The sequence below is a fragment of the Pezoporus wallicus genome, unplaced genomic scaffold (assembly GCF_028554395.1).
Source record: "Pezoporus wallicus isolate ANWC-B61680 ecotype Strahan unplaced genomic scaffold, APGP_CSIRO_Pwel_v1 contig_4816, whole genome shotgun sequence".
NCBI lineage: Eukaryota > Metazoa > Chordata > Aves > Psittaciformes > Psittacidae > Pezoporus > Pezoporus wallicus.
Genome location: NW_026640990.1, coordinates 4,469,782 through 4,483,284, shown reverse-complemented (window position 1 = coordinate 4,483,284; position 13,503 = coordinate 4,469,782). Strand labels below are relative to the sequence as shown.

General features: G+C 40.3%; 1 protein-coding gene across 2 annotated transcripts in view; it reads right to left on the bottom strand.

The window, feature by feature from the left end:
- CABCOCO1 (ciliary associated calcium binding coiled-coil 1) overlaps positions 1–8,600 on the bottom strand; it is a 55,508-nt gene extending 46,908 nt beyond the window's left edge. The window contains exons 1-2 of one of the 2 annotated variants that reach the window (XM_057421569.1): positions 8,511–8,600; positions 425–537 (exon numbers count right to left, since the gene is read on the bottom strand). In XM_057421569.1, the coding sequence (XP_057277552.1) occupies positions 425–537; positions 8,511–8,528 (131 nt within the window). In that variant the 5' untranslated portion in view covers positions 8,529–8,600. The remainder of the gene's footprint in view (positions 1–424; positions 538–8,510) is intronic. The other variant, XM_057421570.1, reaches the window with a different exon arrangement.
- Between the last annotated feature and the right edge of the window lie 4,903 nt (positions 8,601–13,503).

Sequence of the window (13,503 nt, the reverse complement as noted above, 5' to 3'; positions counted from 1 at the left end):
CCCAGTGCACCATAAAGGCTACCCACTAATACCTTCTTCAGCTTTCCATTCCTTCCTGAACTTTTCAGACCTTTCTGATTTTTCAGTAACTCTAACTTCGAGTACAAAATCTTACATGCTTTAGCAAAAAAGTTACCAAGTAAGACTTTTTTAAAAAGCTCAGCATTTGCCTGTTCTTATTTACATCGTAGTATTTCATTTACAGCATATTTAATACTATTGTAAACTCAGAAACCATATAAACATGAAATACAAGGGGAAGGGTGGGAGGAAAGGAGTAAAGTAAAATCAAACCATATAGGACATACAGTAAAAAAAAACCCTAAAGACTAATGATGTAACTATCACAAAAGAAATCTAACAAATAGTCTAATTTCTGTTTCATTATTATATTGGTTCTAGAATTATTATCATTGCCTCTTACTTTTGAACTTCTTCCTCATTTTGTTCTGACAAAGCAGTAATTTGGGAAAGAGAAAGAAATGTCCGACTAATAACCTTCTTTCCACCTGTGGCATCCTGATCCTGTTCTTCTTCCTACACAAACACATATATACAGAAATATAATTTTAAAAGCTTTATTTTATAATGTCAATAACATATTTAAATAACATTTTTATTTTGAGGAAGTATGTAAGGGACTAATTCAACAAATGCCAAAAATGTAATACAGCTAAAATTATATGGCAGCAACACAATACCCTAACAATTTTTCACTAGAGAAAAGCTAGGCAGATATATGGAAAATAGTATTTTTATCTTAAATTCATGTGGGAACAGAGTGACATATTATGTGCTGCACAAGATTAAATTAAGTTGCAAGTAAAAACAACAGAAATATAAAGGTGAAAAAAAAATCTATGAATCTAGATTTGACCAACATGATACTAGATTGCACAGTAATTAAATTTTAAAATCATTTTCTGGTTAGGGTATTATGAGTATACATACACATTACCATACTGTTTGCTCTACACCCTGAACTTGATTGCATTTTCAAACCTACTGTCTACACCAACTCCTTCCCTAGGCCAAAAAAAAGAAGTCCAAGGTGTTTGCTGCAGCACAATGAAACACATGCGAGGATCTGACACTACTGTTTCAGGGAAGGTCAATATATTTGTAATACAGAAGAAAGCTCTTTATAAGAAATATAAGGATGTACATGTTATGGGGATACCAAAGTCAGCATGAATCAATAATGCCTTACGAATAATGTCTTATGAAAAATAGAGTAATTTGATAATTAGTTTCTTAGGGTGTGTCACTGACCAAAAACCAGAGACTTCAGTAAGAAATCTATGAAATAAATAAAGCACTAGGAAAAACAAATCCTGTTTTACAATAGAATATGCAGGCAACAGAGTGAGTTGTCAAAGCACATTATAAAATGCAAGGAGGCAGACTCTTTGCAGAGATGCTTGGCAGTGGAACAAGGGACATTAGTCATAGAATAAAATATTCCAGTTGAAAGGGATCTACAATGCATTAGCATGTGAAAGCACAAGGAAAAATATTTCATTATGAAGATAATTAATCATTAGAATAGGTTACTCAGAAAGGTGCAAGAATCTCCATTTTTTCAGGTTCTTAAGACTGAACTGGACAAAGCCCTGGTCTGCATTCACTGCCAGCCGAGCTCTGAGCAGCCAGCTGAACCAGCTCATGTCCAAAGGATCCCTCCAGCCACATGACTGCGGGTCTAAGTGGCCTAACCTGCTTCTGCACAAGGACATAAAAACCTGATCATAATTTACTCATAGCAGGTACACTTCTGCATCTGTGGGTCTTGGGCTTTACAGATGTGCAGCAATGCAAAACCTGCAAAATAATGTTTCTAGCCCACCTAGAGAAAGTGGAAGATTTCCTACCACGAGCTGATTTTTGAGCCCGAGCAGCATTGTTCTGGGCTAATAACTAACTCCAGCATTGGGGAAGGAGAGCCCCCAAATAAAGCTACACTACTCCCCCTGCTGCTGCCAAACTGCAAGATACACTTAAAATTCGGACTAGCTGAGTGGCAACATGCAAGACTGATGAAACAAGACTGAGAGAACAAAGAACATTTAGTAGACAGATTAGGTTGTTTTCCTCCAAGTACTAGAATACTTTCACGTGTACTATAATATGAAAAATTATTGTTCCCAACTATAAAGAAGTTCAGATACAGTATCTCATCATAACAACAGGAAGTAAACTAAGACTCCCTTCACATAGTTAGCACAGTTAGAGTTTGCTTTTTTTTTAACAGCAATAATTCTTGCAGTATAAGAGGAAGTACTTGTACAGTCAGTAATGCTGATGTAATTGAAGCTGCATGCCCTAGCTAGGGGGAAAAAAACAACAACAAAAAAAAAACAAAACAAAACAAACAAAAGGAATAGCTCAACATGCTAATATTATATGATTAATGAAAGATATTTTCCAATAATCAGGAAAAACATGAACACTTTCCTGAAGTGACCAGTGTGTTAGAAACTTGTTGAACAAGAGCAGAAGCAGTGAAGTTAACTGAGTTAAAGGAATAACTGATACTCATGTTTTGAAAAATGAATTAATACCTGCTCATCTCTCTCAGTCTGTTCAATACATAGGATACTCTACTATGTATTTTTGCATCATTACATACATGGTATATTACCAGTCAGTCATTCAACGTTTTACTGACCACGCTTCTTCTAAAACATAATGTTAACATTTTACAGGTGTAATGTGTGGGGTTTATTCATCAAGAAGTTTGGGGGGAGGGAGGCTCTCTGTGGCTGTCGTTATGTGAAACAATACTCCTTTTTGACTCTGTAACTGTTGTACTCTGTAAGTAATGGGGGGGAGGTCAGTTGTTTTGTTGCACAGGATTTTGAGAGAGAAAAGGGGGGCTGGGTGGCTCGAAGTGGTGTCTTGTTGCAACGCTTGAGGGGAGGGGGCTGCGGCGGTGAGGAGGCTGGCAGCGGACGCTTCTCGAAGCCTCTGGGAGCTTCTCGAAACTTCCGGAAACTTCTCCGTAATGAGACCCCTGCAACAAAGGGAAGGAACCAATAGGGAAGAGCCATGTCAACATCCGAGTGAGGAGGGGCGACAGGATTGGCTGGGGCCTTGAACCGAAAAAGATAAAGGACCGCCTCCCAGGGACCGCGTGTGCGCGTCTTGGGCGGAGTGGAGGACTCGCCGGCGCACCCGGCGTTGTTTTATCTGCTATCGCTTACTCAGTTTAATAAAACTTATACTTTAAACCGAAATTGGCTACAATATTGATAACAACAGGTATCACCCCAGATGGACTTTATCGGTATAGGATGGGGAATTTAGCACTGTATTGTAAGAAAAGCATAAGAAAGTTCAAGGTATCATGGTTTTGTTCTCATCAAGCTATTTTTCAGCTTCTCCTCTGCTGTTACAGGCCAGGTGTTTGTAAGAACAAAGCTCCTCCCACAAGACTATCAGTTACCTGCATGACACTCCCCCACGGTCCAAGATCATAGCATTAGCCCTGCAAATAGAGGTGCATCAAAAGTCTGTTCTCCTTCCTCCTCACGCCTCATGCTGTAAGGAATAGGTTAGTAAGCAAAAAGCTGAACATTCTGGAAACCAACTTTTTATCTGAACTCCCAAGAATCTTACCCAAACTAATTTCTCACTGGTTTTGAACAGTATCAGGCAACATCCATCATGTCAGAAACAGCTTGTCCAAATATTCATATTCTCCTGCCTCCAGTATGTACCTGGCTTACTTACGTATGAAGCTTTCTAACCTATATCGTACTGACAGGCCCAGCATACTTAACATGCTGACACTAAGGCTCATCTTGTTCTCTGAATTACAGCAAGGACCTCTGGGAAAATTTGCTGAAGTCTTAGTATGTAGTGTTGTATTACATCAATATATAAACTGTATAAGATTACAAAAGGTAATCTAAAAATAACTCCAGGTGTCTTGCACTCAGTCACACACTTAAAGGTGCTCTAGCATTAGAAACGTATTCTCTGACCAACTAATGTTTGCAGTTTAAGATATCCAAGCTGTTGTAACTCAGTATTGCAGATAAGGCTCTGTAATATGCACATCAAAATCCAAGAGTTCACATGGCAAGGTGAATGCTTCCTATTTCATCACCTAGCATCTTCAATGATATACCCAGGAGCAACACCCCCAATAATGCATTACTATCTTTGTTACTGCTCATAAGGATGGATTTGTGGCACCACTGTCTACTACAAGCACAGGTATTCAATAAGATTTTCTGTTCCAAATAACTAATGAGGAAATTAATTTTTAAAATATCAGTGTTTCTGTAATTCAAAAAAATAGTGAAAGTCCATTATTCATTTAAACAATCCTGTATTTGTGGAAAGTTTCTTTCTGGGAAGAACCTACACACACACATGTCTAAAAGCTTACAATTATTTTGATTGAATACTGTTTTGTCTTTTGATAGCTATCTTTAACTACCACCGAAAATTCAAAGAGAAGGTATTTTATACACATGTTCACTGATGTCAAAGAATTTATCGTTCATTTCACTGTTAACTGTAGTGACTGACTGAGGTAATCCAAGGTGAGTTAATTCTGGTAATGCTAATCTTCCTGTGTTGAGGAAAATCCCCGAGCCAAACCAATCCTACCAATACACACTCCCAGCAGTAGACTTAACCTATTTAAATACAAAGTACTAAAGAATTATTTGTTACTGTTTTATTTTCCTTCAAAGAATGATCAGCGGTTTCAAATGTATAATATATTTCCGGACATTCAAAACATTATTCCAAATGCTTTGGGCACCCCTTGTCAACAGCATCAAATCAAAATACAAAATCAGATATTCTAAAACAGAAGAGTAAGATCTTCCTTGAATCTCTCAGCATTATTCACTGAAGCAGTAAGTATCAGCAGAAGAGTGGTATAGTTATATAGCAAACTGTAAAAAGTCTCTGTGTTTGGCATGGGGAGGGGAAGAACTCTCTCTCAAAACCCCAAGCCCAAAGTGATTCATCCCTGCGGTTTGGGTGAGGGCCTTTCCAGGATGGAAAAACCTTGAAACACAGCAGTAGAAACTAGCATCAGTGTCCCTGAGGGAAAATAAGCTTGTCCTTTGGGATGAGCCCTCTGCAGTCACTGAAGATAGTATTATTTCCATTCATTTGACAATACACCACCACACTTTGCAAAATCATGGCTATCAAAAATATTCACAAAGGAATAGCTTACTAGATCTCTTAAATCATAGCAAATACCCAGAGGGTAAGGAACCCAAGATCCTCCTGTCTTCACTCCATCAGTGAAATTAGACTGGACTAAACTCTGCCTGCTATACCTAGATGGTTTCCAGTATCTGAGCTAGTTCATTTAAAGCTAGTTCAGCTACCTCAATCTGAGCGATACTGCTGACAGCAGTACAGATGTACACTGAAAGACTGTTGCATATCAGTTACAACTTTAATCAACATGGGACTGGGTGAAAAAAACCAACCACACAAAAAAACAACCAAACAACAAAAAAACACCAGCAACACAGGCTGTTATTTGCATTATTATACACATTTTGTTATCAAGCTGTCAAATACTTCAGCAGAAGCAGAAAATCTTGAAGCTGTCTACATAAATAGTTACAGCAGAAACAAAAATACATTAAATGTGTTCACTGTTCCTGTTTGTTTTAAAAAGGCCCCACTTGTCCATTCCCACAAAGGGAAGTTGAAATCAATAGTTGCTATTTTTAGTTCTAATATTTCTTTTGTTGTCAAACGAGGAAATAAAAACAGTAACACTAATTTCAACTACACTGAAAAAAGAAATATGCAGATACGTCAAATGCAAAAAACAAAACGTATATGGAAAGAAAGCCTGCAGAGGACCATTATAAACAAGAGACAACAATACTGTCCTCATAATAACAAAACGTATTTCAAAAATTTAACACAGTCCAAACATCAAGATTTATGGATGACCAAATGCATTATGACATTAAACTTTACTGATATTTTCACAGCTGCAGACTACATGCTGGAAAAACTGTTGTTAAAAATAAAGCATCAGCAAGACTTGCTAAGATGAGGGGTTGGATTTTCCCACATACTTTCTACTGAAAGTAATTTCAAGTCAGAACAATTATAAAAATATTCAATTTAAATCAAAAGGAATTATCTCAAGATCTAAGAAACAATAGAACAAAAAACAGTGGTATAATATGGTGTTACCTACAGCTTTAGAAATAGACCTTGAAAAGCTTGCCTCAGCCAAAGCTACAGACTATATAATTTAATTTATAAAAACTGCACAAATCCACAGATCTTACCACAAAAATAAATCATAAAGGATAGCAGGAAATATCACAAAGGTTACCTAGTGTGCAAAACCAATTTAAATACATAAGGAACACAACATATGTGAGAAGAAAAAAAAAAAGAAAAAAAACCACACCAAAGAAACCCCCCAGAAAACATTCACTGAGTTCCTCTGAAGATTCTTTTTATAAAGCCACAAAGTAAAACTGACAACAATTTCAGTGGTATATTTCAGAAGGAGGTACAATGTACTTTTGATAGCCTGTTGTTTCCCATACAGTACGCCTTGTATCCTTTTACTCTGATCTGACTGCATTACCCTGTTCCAACTGCCAAAATACATACTGAGAACACTAACACAGAATATGGTGAAAGATGCATATATTTTTCATTAAACATTTAAAATACGTAATAATAGATTTTACATGAAAGAGAATTTATTTCTTTAAGGAAACCTAAACATTAAGCTTTTCTTCCAACAACCATTGGGGTAGCTTTGTGCCAACAGATGCAACTATTACACCGGCTGAAAGCAGTTACTTCCACAACAGTCACAGTAGCTTCTCAGTCATCTAAAACAAAGCAATTTAACTAGAAGCAAATTATCTTCTAGTAGCTACAACTATACAGGCAGAGTTGAGGGACAAATTCTGAGCTGATGCAACACTTCATACATTCCTGGGAGGAATAACTTCTATGTTTCTCTTGACATGCAGCATGAGAGGAGTTGCCTGTCAGAAATAACACCTCTGACACCTGAGTTAAAAACTGCAATGCAAATAAAAACACCCCAAGACAAGAAATAAAAAAAATCTGCCCCCCCCCCCCCCCCCCCCCCCAAAAAAAAAAAAAACAAAAGAAAACGTTAAGGAGAATGACATGGGTTTATGAAACTCTCTAGAGCACACTGACTACCTAAGGCAATGTAAGGTGAGAAAGACAACTGTGATGTTACTAGAAGCAAGGTGTGAGCTTGCTTCTGCTCCCTCGCTTCTCTTTGAAGGGAAACTGTACACCTTCCCCACAACAAACAAACATTATGAGATTCCTACCACTACAAATAAGCAAAGTGTTGTCGCTGACCCGCGCTGGACACTAGATGCCCAAAGCTGCTCTATCACTCCCCCTTCTCAGCTGGACAGCAGAAAAAAAAAATACAATGAAAGGTTAAGACAGGGGCAGGGAGAGATCACTCAGCAATTACTATCACAAGTAAAACAGACTTGACTTGGGGAAATAAATGTAATTTATTATCAAATCAGAGTAGGGTAATGCGAAATAAAAACTAAATCTTGAAACATCTTCCCCCCCCTTCTTTCTTCCTAGGCTCAACTTTCCTCCCAGATTTTCTACCTCCTCCTCCCACCATGGCACATGGGAATTAGGAATAGGGGTGCTGGTCAGTTGATCACACATTGTTTCTGCCACTCTTTCCTCCCCAGGGCAGAACCCCTCCTCCAGAGTGGGGTCCCTCCCACGGGAGACAGTCTTGCCTAAACTGCTCCAGTGTGGGTCCTATATTTGTGTGGGTGTTTTTCCCCTTCTGAAACCTGTTATACGACTGTTGCTGATTGGCCTGGCTTTGGCCAGCAGCAGGCCTGCATTGCAGCTGGCTGGCATTGATGCAGCTGGACATGGGGGAACTTTCTAGAAGCTTCTCACAGAAGACACCCCTGTAGCCTCCCTACAACTCAAACCTTGCCACACAAACCCAATAAACCAAGAAATAGCAATATATCAGAGTCCACAACTGACTGAAAACCGGCGAGCATGGTGGGAGAAGTGGAAGGTGGGTGAGGAGCTCACCAGTTGCATTTGAGAGGCGAGGGAGGGGATGGACCCTGCCGGGCCCGTGACAGCCGAAGCCTCCGGGCGTTTCTGGGGGGAATTGCCCCGCTGTGTCGGGCGGGTGCCCCCCCTTAAACTCTCTTGGGGATTAAGGTTACGCAGGTATGTATACCCACGCTGCATTTTTAAACACCCCACCCTTTTTACTTTCTCCGAAGCTCAGCGAAGATATTTAAAATGCACTATAAAAATAAGAGGGTGCAAAGACGGCGAGCGTCGGGGCACTGCGGGGAGAGGGCGCAGGCCCCGCTGCCCCAGCCCTGTCCCGCAGCATGCCGCCTTAGCGGCGCTAGCGCCGCGGCCCCTTACACCGCCCCCCGGTCCCTCAGGGTGAACCGACGCCGGCGGAGCGCCCGTAAGACGCGCAGCAGCCCTGGGAGTACCTTCCCTAACTCCTCCATGCTGCCCGCGGGTCAGCGTCCCCATCGCCCAGGGAACGGGGGCGGAGCCCTGGCGGCTGGCGCGGCGGTGAGCTCCTCCCCCGTGAGCTCTCACCCTGGCCCGCCCCCATTTTTGCTCTCCGGTGGGTTTGCGGCAGCACTCCGCATGGTGTCATGGGGAGGAACGGGCGGCCTTTTCCCTTCGCAGGCTGCCCGAGTGCAGCACTGGCACAGCAGCGGTGGTTTGGGAGAAGGGTTTCGGCGGACCTGTGTGTCAAGTGACTGGAGAGTAGGCCTGCGTTGCTCATGGGGCTTGGGGCAGGCAGGGCCGCGGTGAGCTGCCTTCACAGCCCCTACGCTGGATGCAGCTTACCGGTACCGGTGGCAAGGCACCTAGGAAGGGGCCTGCTTGAGGAGGGGTCCATCAGCCTAACGGCTCCACCTGATCCTCTCAGGTTTTGCAGCATGTCCAGCAGTCGCTAGCACCACTGAAGTGCAGAGTTGACAATGCAGACATCACAGGTGGTGTTTGGAAGGCGGGCGCAGGAGCGCGAGGAGGTGGTGGGCTGAAAAACAGTGCCATACAATCTGTGAGAAGACGCAGTCTGGGCGAGATGGTGGCAGAGGATGTGTGAGGTGCTGCTGGACCATGAGGGCTGTGCCATCTCAGGGCCTGTGCCCATGTCTGCCTTCGGATTCAGTGACCAGTGCTGCATTGTGCGTGAGGAGAGATGTCTTAGGAACATTGCACACTGTAAAGCAATGTTTCCATGCCCATTTTAATTTAGCTTTCCCTAGTCTAAATAGTGCCAGTAATTACTGTAAGCATTGTTTGAATAGCAGTTAGAAGGATAGCATCATGCAGTTCTCCCTGCAGTTACTCTTGACAAATCCCAAAATTTTCAGCTGTTTGAAAACTACTCAAACTAAAACCTAAACCTAAATACAGTCCAAGAATGTCAACAGCAATTATTATAGCTCAGATGTCAGCAGGCATAAATCAGCATGTCTGTTGGGACCGATGGAGGGAAGCAGAGTTACTCCAGCTAAGGATCTGGACTTAACTGTTCATATTTCATGTACAATTTAGGAACAATTCACATGCTATAGTAAGTGGAAGAAGACTTAGAGACTGAACTGCATTTTCATTATGACATGCATCAGTATTTATTGTTTTTCCTCTTTGTCCTATTTTGTCTTTTTTAACTTGGAATACTAGTAGACTAACATGCTGAAACATTGTCAGCTTTGTGTTGCATGCAGACTCACAGCAGCAGCAACAATTCAGAGTAATAGCACATGCAAGCTCAAAATGCAAGCATTTGGTGGTGAATAGTAATGAGAGCAAAGAAAAAACTAACTTTATTTTGCAAAGTTTATTGATGTGCTGATGGAAGTTATGACAAAACTATTTCTTTGCAGTACCCCACATAAAGCAAAGACCTCTCTGGGATTTCTGCAGCTGTTTCAATGTCTACTACTATTTCTGAGCAGTTTGCCCACTTGCTGGAGGTTGCCATCATCAGTTTCTTAAAATGTGCAAGCCACTAAATACAGTACCTGTGTCTTAGCTGGGTCACAAGGGACAAGAACCTGCCCATTACCCAAGAAGATTCTGATACATAGTGCGAGATTCAACATGTACATAACTTTTCTTCCTGCTCAGACACCCTGACCCTCACTGACGCATGTACATTAGTTGTGCTTTCAAAAGGGGTCAGAAATCTGTTTGAATGAGGTTCAGAGAGCTGGATTCTGCAGTGTTTTGTAGAATTATTCATAGTATTTTAAAGAAATAGAGCCCACACTGTGAATTCCTACAGTTTGTGCTATGCTCTGTAGCTGACAGCAGTACAGCTGCAGTTACTTCCTTTTACTGTGTATATAAATCTAACCAAATAACATTATTCAGAGCTGCAAGCACCACACACAGTAAAGTGTAAAAGCTGGGGAATTAAATGTGATATTTGGTGCAATATAACATTATGTACGTTCATTCTGATGTTATCTAGTCAGTAATAGGTAGATTTTGGACTTAACCCTGCATTCCTCTGGTACTGAAAATGTCCACTGACTTCCATGAACATTTTTAATGTAAAACTCATGGGGGCTCAAAGCCCTTAGAAGGAGCTAATTTCAGTTCTCTTACTCTAATATTAAAGGAATATATTCTTTCTTACACAAAACCCGCACTGAGCAGGTTGATTGAAGCTGAGCACTGGCTGAAGCTCACTCCACATTTTCAGTAGTGAGCTCCTAAACTTCCTACTTTTCAATTTAAATTTATCAATGTCACAAAGGTTAGATATAAAAAGAGACACCACCAACAAAGATTCAACAGGGGCACTAAACCATTCCTTCTAATTTCATGTGGCTTCTTCATGTTTAAAACCTACATTTGTATGCAAAAATGAGTATTTAAGGTGGCTTTTTAATTTCCTTCAAATGTGGGCCTTGCAAGTGCAACGCAAAAGTAGTGATCTTAATGCTCTGATCTAGTCCTTTCCTACTACAGGTAACCACAGTAGATTTTCTATGATTGTTAATGGTTGCAGACACTCCAGAAAAGAACTGCAGCAGAGCTCCTTCTTCTCACCTGGGTAGCTGTGTTAGCTGCAAAGTTTCCATGAAAGTGTCTGTTCCAGTGTCTGTAATTTGAACAGACCATATTTGAAAATCTGGCATTATATGGTGTTAACACAGTAAGTGCTGCTGCTGCTCTTCTTACCTGAGAAGCTACCAGAGTTCAGTTTTCTGGGCACAGAGCTGGTTGCTCTCAATTTTCATTGAGTCTTTAGATTTTCATTTTGCTAATGATGCAGTGAAGCATCAAGAATATAAGCAATTCCAAGCTGCTCCCTACACAGTGAACTTCACTGGTGTCTTCCCAGAAATACTTTCCTCTTACTTACAATATGACATCTTCTGAGGAGGGAGCAGGCTCACCTGTGTAACACAGGGCCATGTCAGAAGAGAAAAAAAGGTCAGAGCTGCACGTGAAGCTCTACTGGGCTTTGATGGTGCAGGCCACCTGCAACTGGAACAAAACCAGCAGCTGCAAGAGGGCTCCAAAATACTCCACTCAGTCCTCCACAAAGTTTTAGTAACAAAGGTGACTTAGTCTGATTTTGTTACTTGTTTGCACAAATCCTTGCATTTCAGCAGTAGATGAAGTTAATGAATTCAAGTAAATAAAAGAATTTTCAGAAGCCACCTTTTTAAAAGCAGTTTTTCTAAACTCCAAGGCTATTCACACATCCTCCTACTGATGTGGATCATATGAAAACATTCAGTTGGAAACACGTTTCTATTCACCTTTAGTTAAGCATTACCAAGCACAGTAATTATACATAGGCAAATTCAGGATGAAAAGCAGATGGATATTCCTAGTGGAGCCTTGTGTGTTAAAACAACATCAGATGGACATATAGCTCCCCTGGCAGCCAGTCCTCCAGACAACAAATTGCTTATATTCTTGACTGGTGGGACAAGGATGAAGAAAACATGGGCATGTATGGAGATCTTGTATTTGGGTTTGACCCTCTTAGTAACAAATGGGCAATTTTTGAAAGCAACAGTACATTAGTGCTCCATGGCTCTTAATAAGGAGACATACATTATTATATGTAGGTGCATTAACATAGTAATTAATCATCGTCTCCTGGCTCCTTTTTAACATTCATCACAGATACCCTATCCAGGGAACAGTTCCCTCTAGGTAATGTTCTGCGGGTTTACATATCATATATCTTCAGAAAAAAATTCAGGACATGATTATGCACTAGAAAAACACATAAATTCCAGGTTGTCAGAGAAGCTTGCTTTTAAAGCAAAAAGATAATCCTACAATTTCTAAGGCAATATCCAATTAAAATAAGATACAAGAGGATAACTGCTTCAGTGTATCAGCAGCAGGGTGGTCAGTCCTGAGTTACTTCCAGAGATGCTATTTCTTTGAGTTCACTATACTTCAATGCGATCTAGCTCAGAACCTCTCACTATGTCATTAATAGGCAGGCAAAATTTCTGTGTGATTTGATAGTGATTTTGAGTGACTTGTAACATTAGTACTTGGCCCAGCTATAAGAAAGTACAAGTTAAATTTAGCAAATCATAAGTTTTCAATTATTGAAAACAATATGCATGCAGAGAAATGAAAGTAAAGCATGTACTCTATCCATGATTCCATTATCCTCTCCCCATAAAGAGAAGTGGCTCAATGGAGGATAAAAGCAAATATTAGATTGATTCTGTTCTTGATCTTAGCCAAAAGACTGCTATATCTAGTGCCAAGAAATTTAATTGAGGTTCACAGAAATCCTAAGAATCAGATAGAAAAGACTTAAAAGGACATATAGTTCGTCTCCAGGGGACATGTATTTTTTCTTGCCAACACAAACTTCAGGAAGAAATACGAATTTATTTAACCCAGTAGTTCAAGACAGTCCCTTACTATGTAGAAGTAATGTAAATGTGCATATAACATGCAGTATGCTATCATTATGGATGAAGAAAGTGTAGAATTTTCTCTGCTCTAAGTATCTTTTAGTTCAAGACTAAATTACGAGACCTGATACATAAGATAAAGCAGGTAATTAAGAGCCCAGCTATTTCAGAATGCCTGCATCCAAGATGAGCAATCACTATAACAAAACCAAAATCTCTGTAGGTCTAAACAACTCCTCACAGTCAGCATTCAGACCAGAATAATCCACTAAGGATCACCAAATTCAAGACAAGAGACAAAAAGAACAGTGCTAACCATTGAGTGACTCTAAGCCCCTGGGGACAGGAAATGACTTTCTATCCTGTACAGTCATGAGTACACTGGTGACAATGAGCAAACAATTTAACATAAGCTTAATGTAGGTCTTTGGGTTTATTGTGAGTGCATAGGACAGCATAATTTCACTGAATGAGAGCTATATTCTTCACGGGGACATGCTGTTTAGTATGGAAAATGTCAATTAATGTAGTAAGGAAAATTACCAGAAGA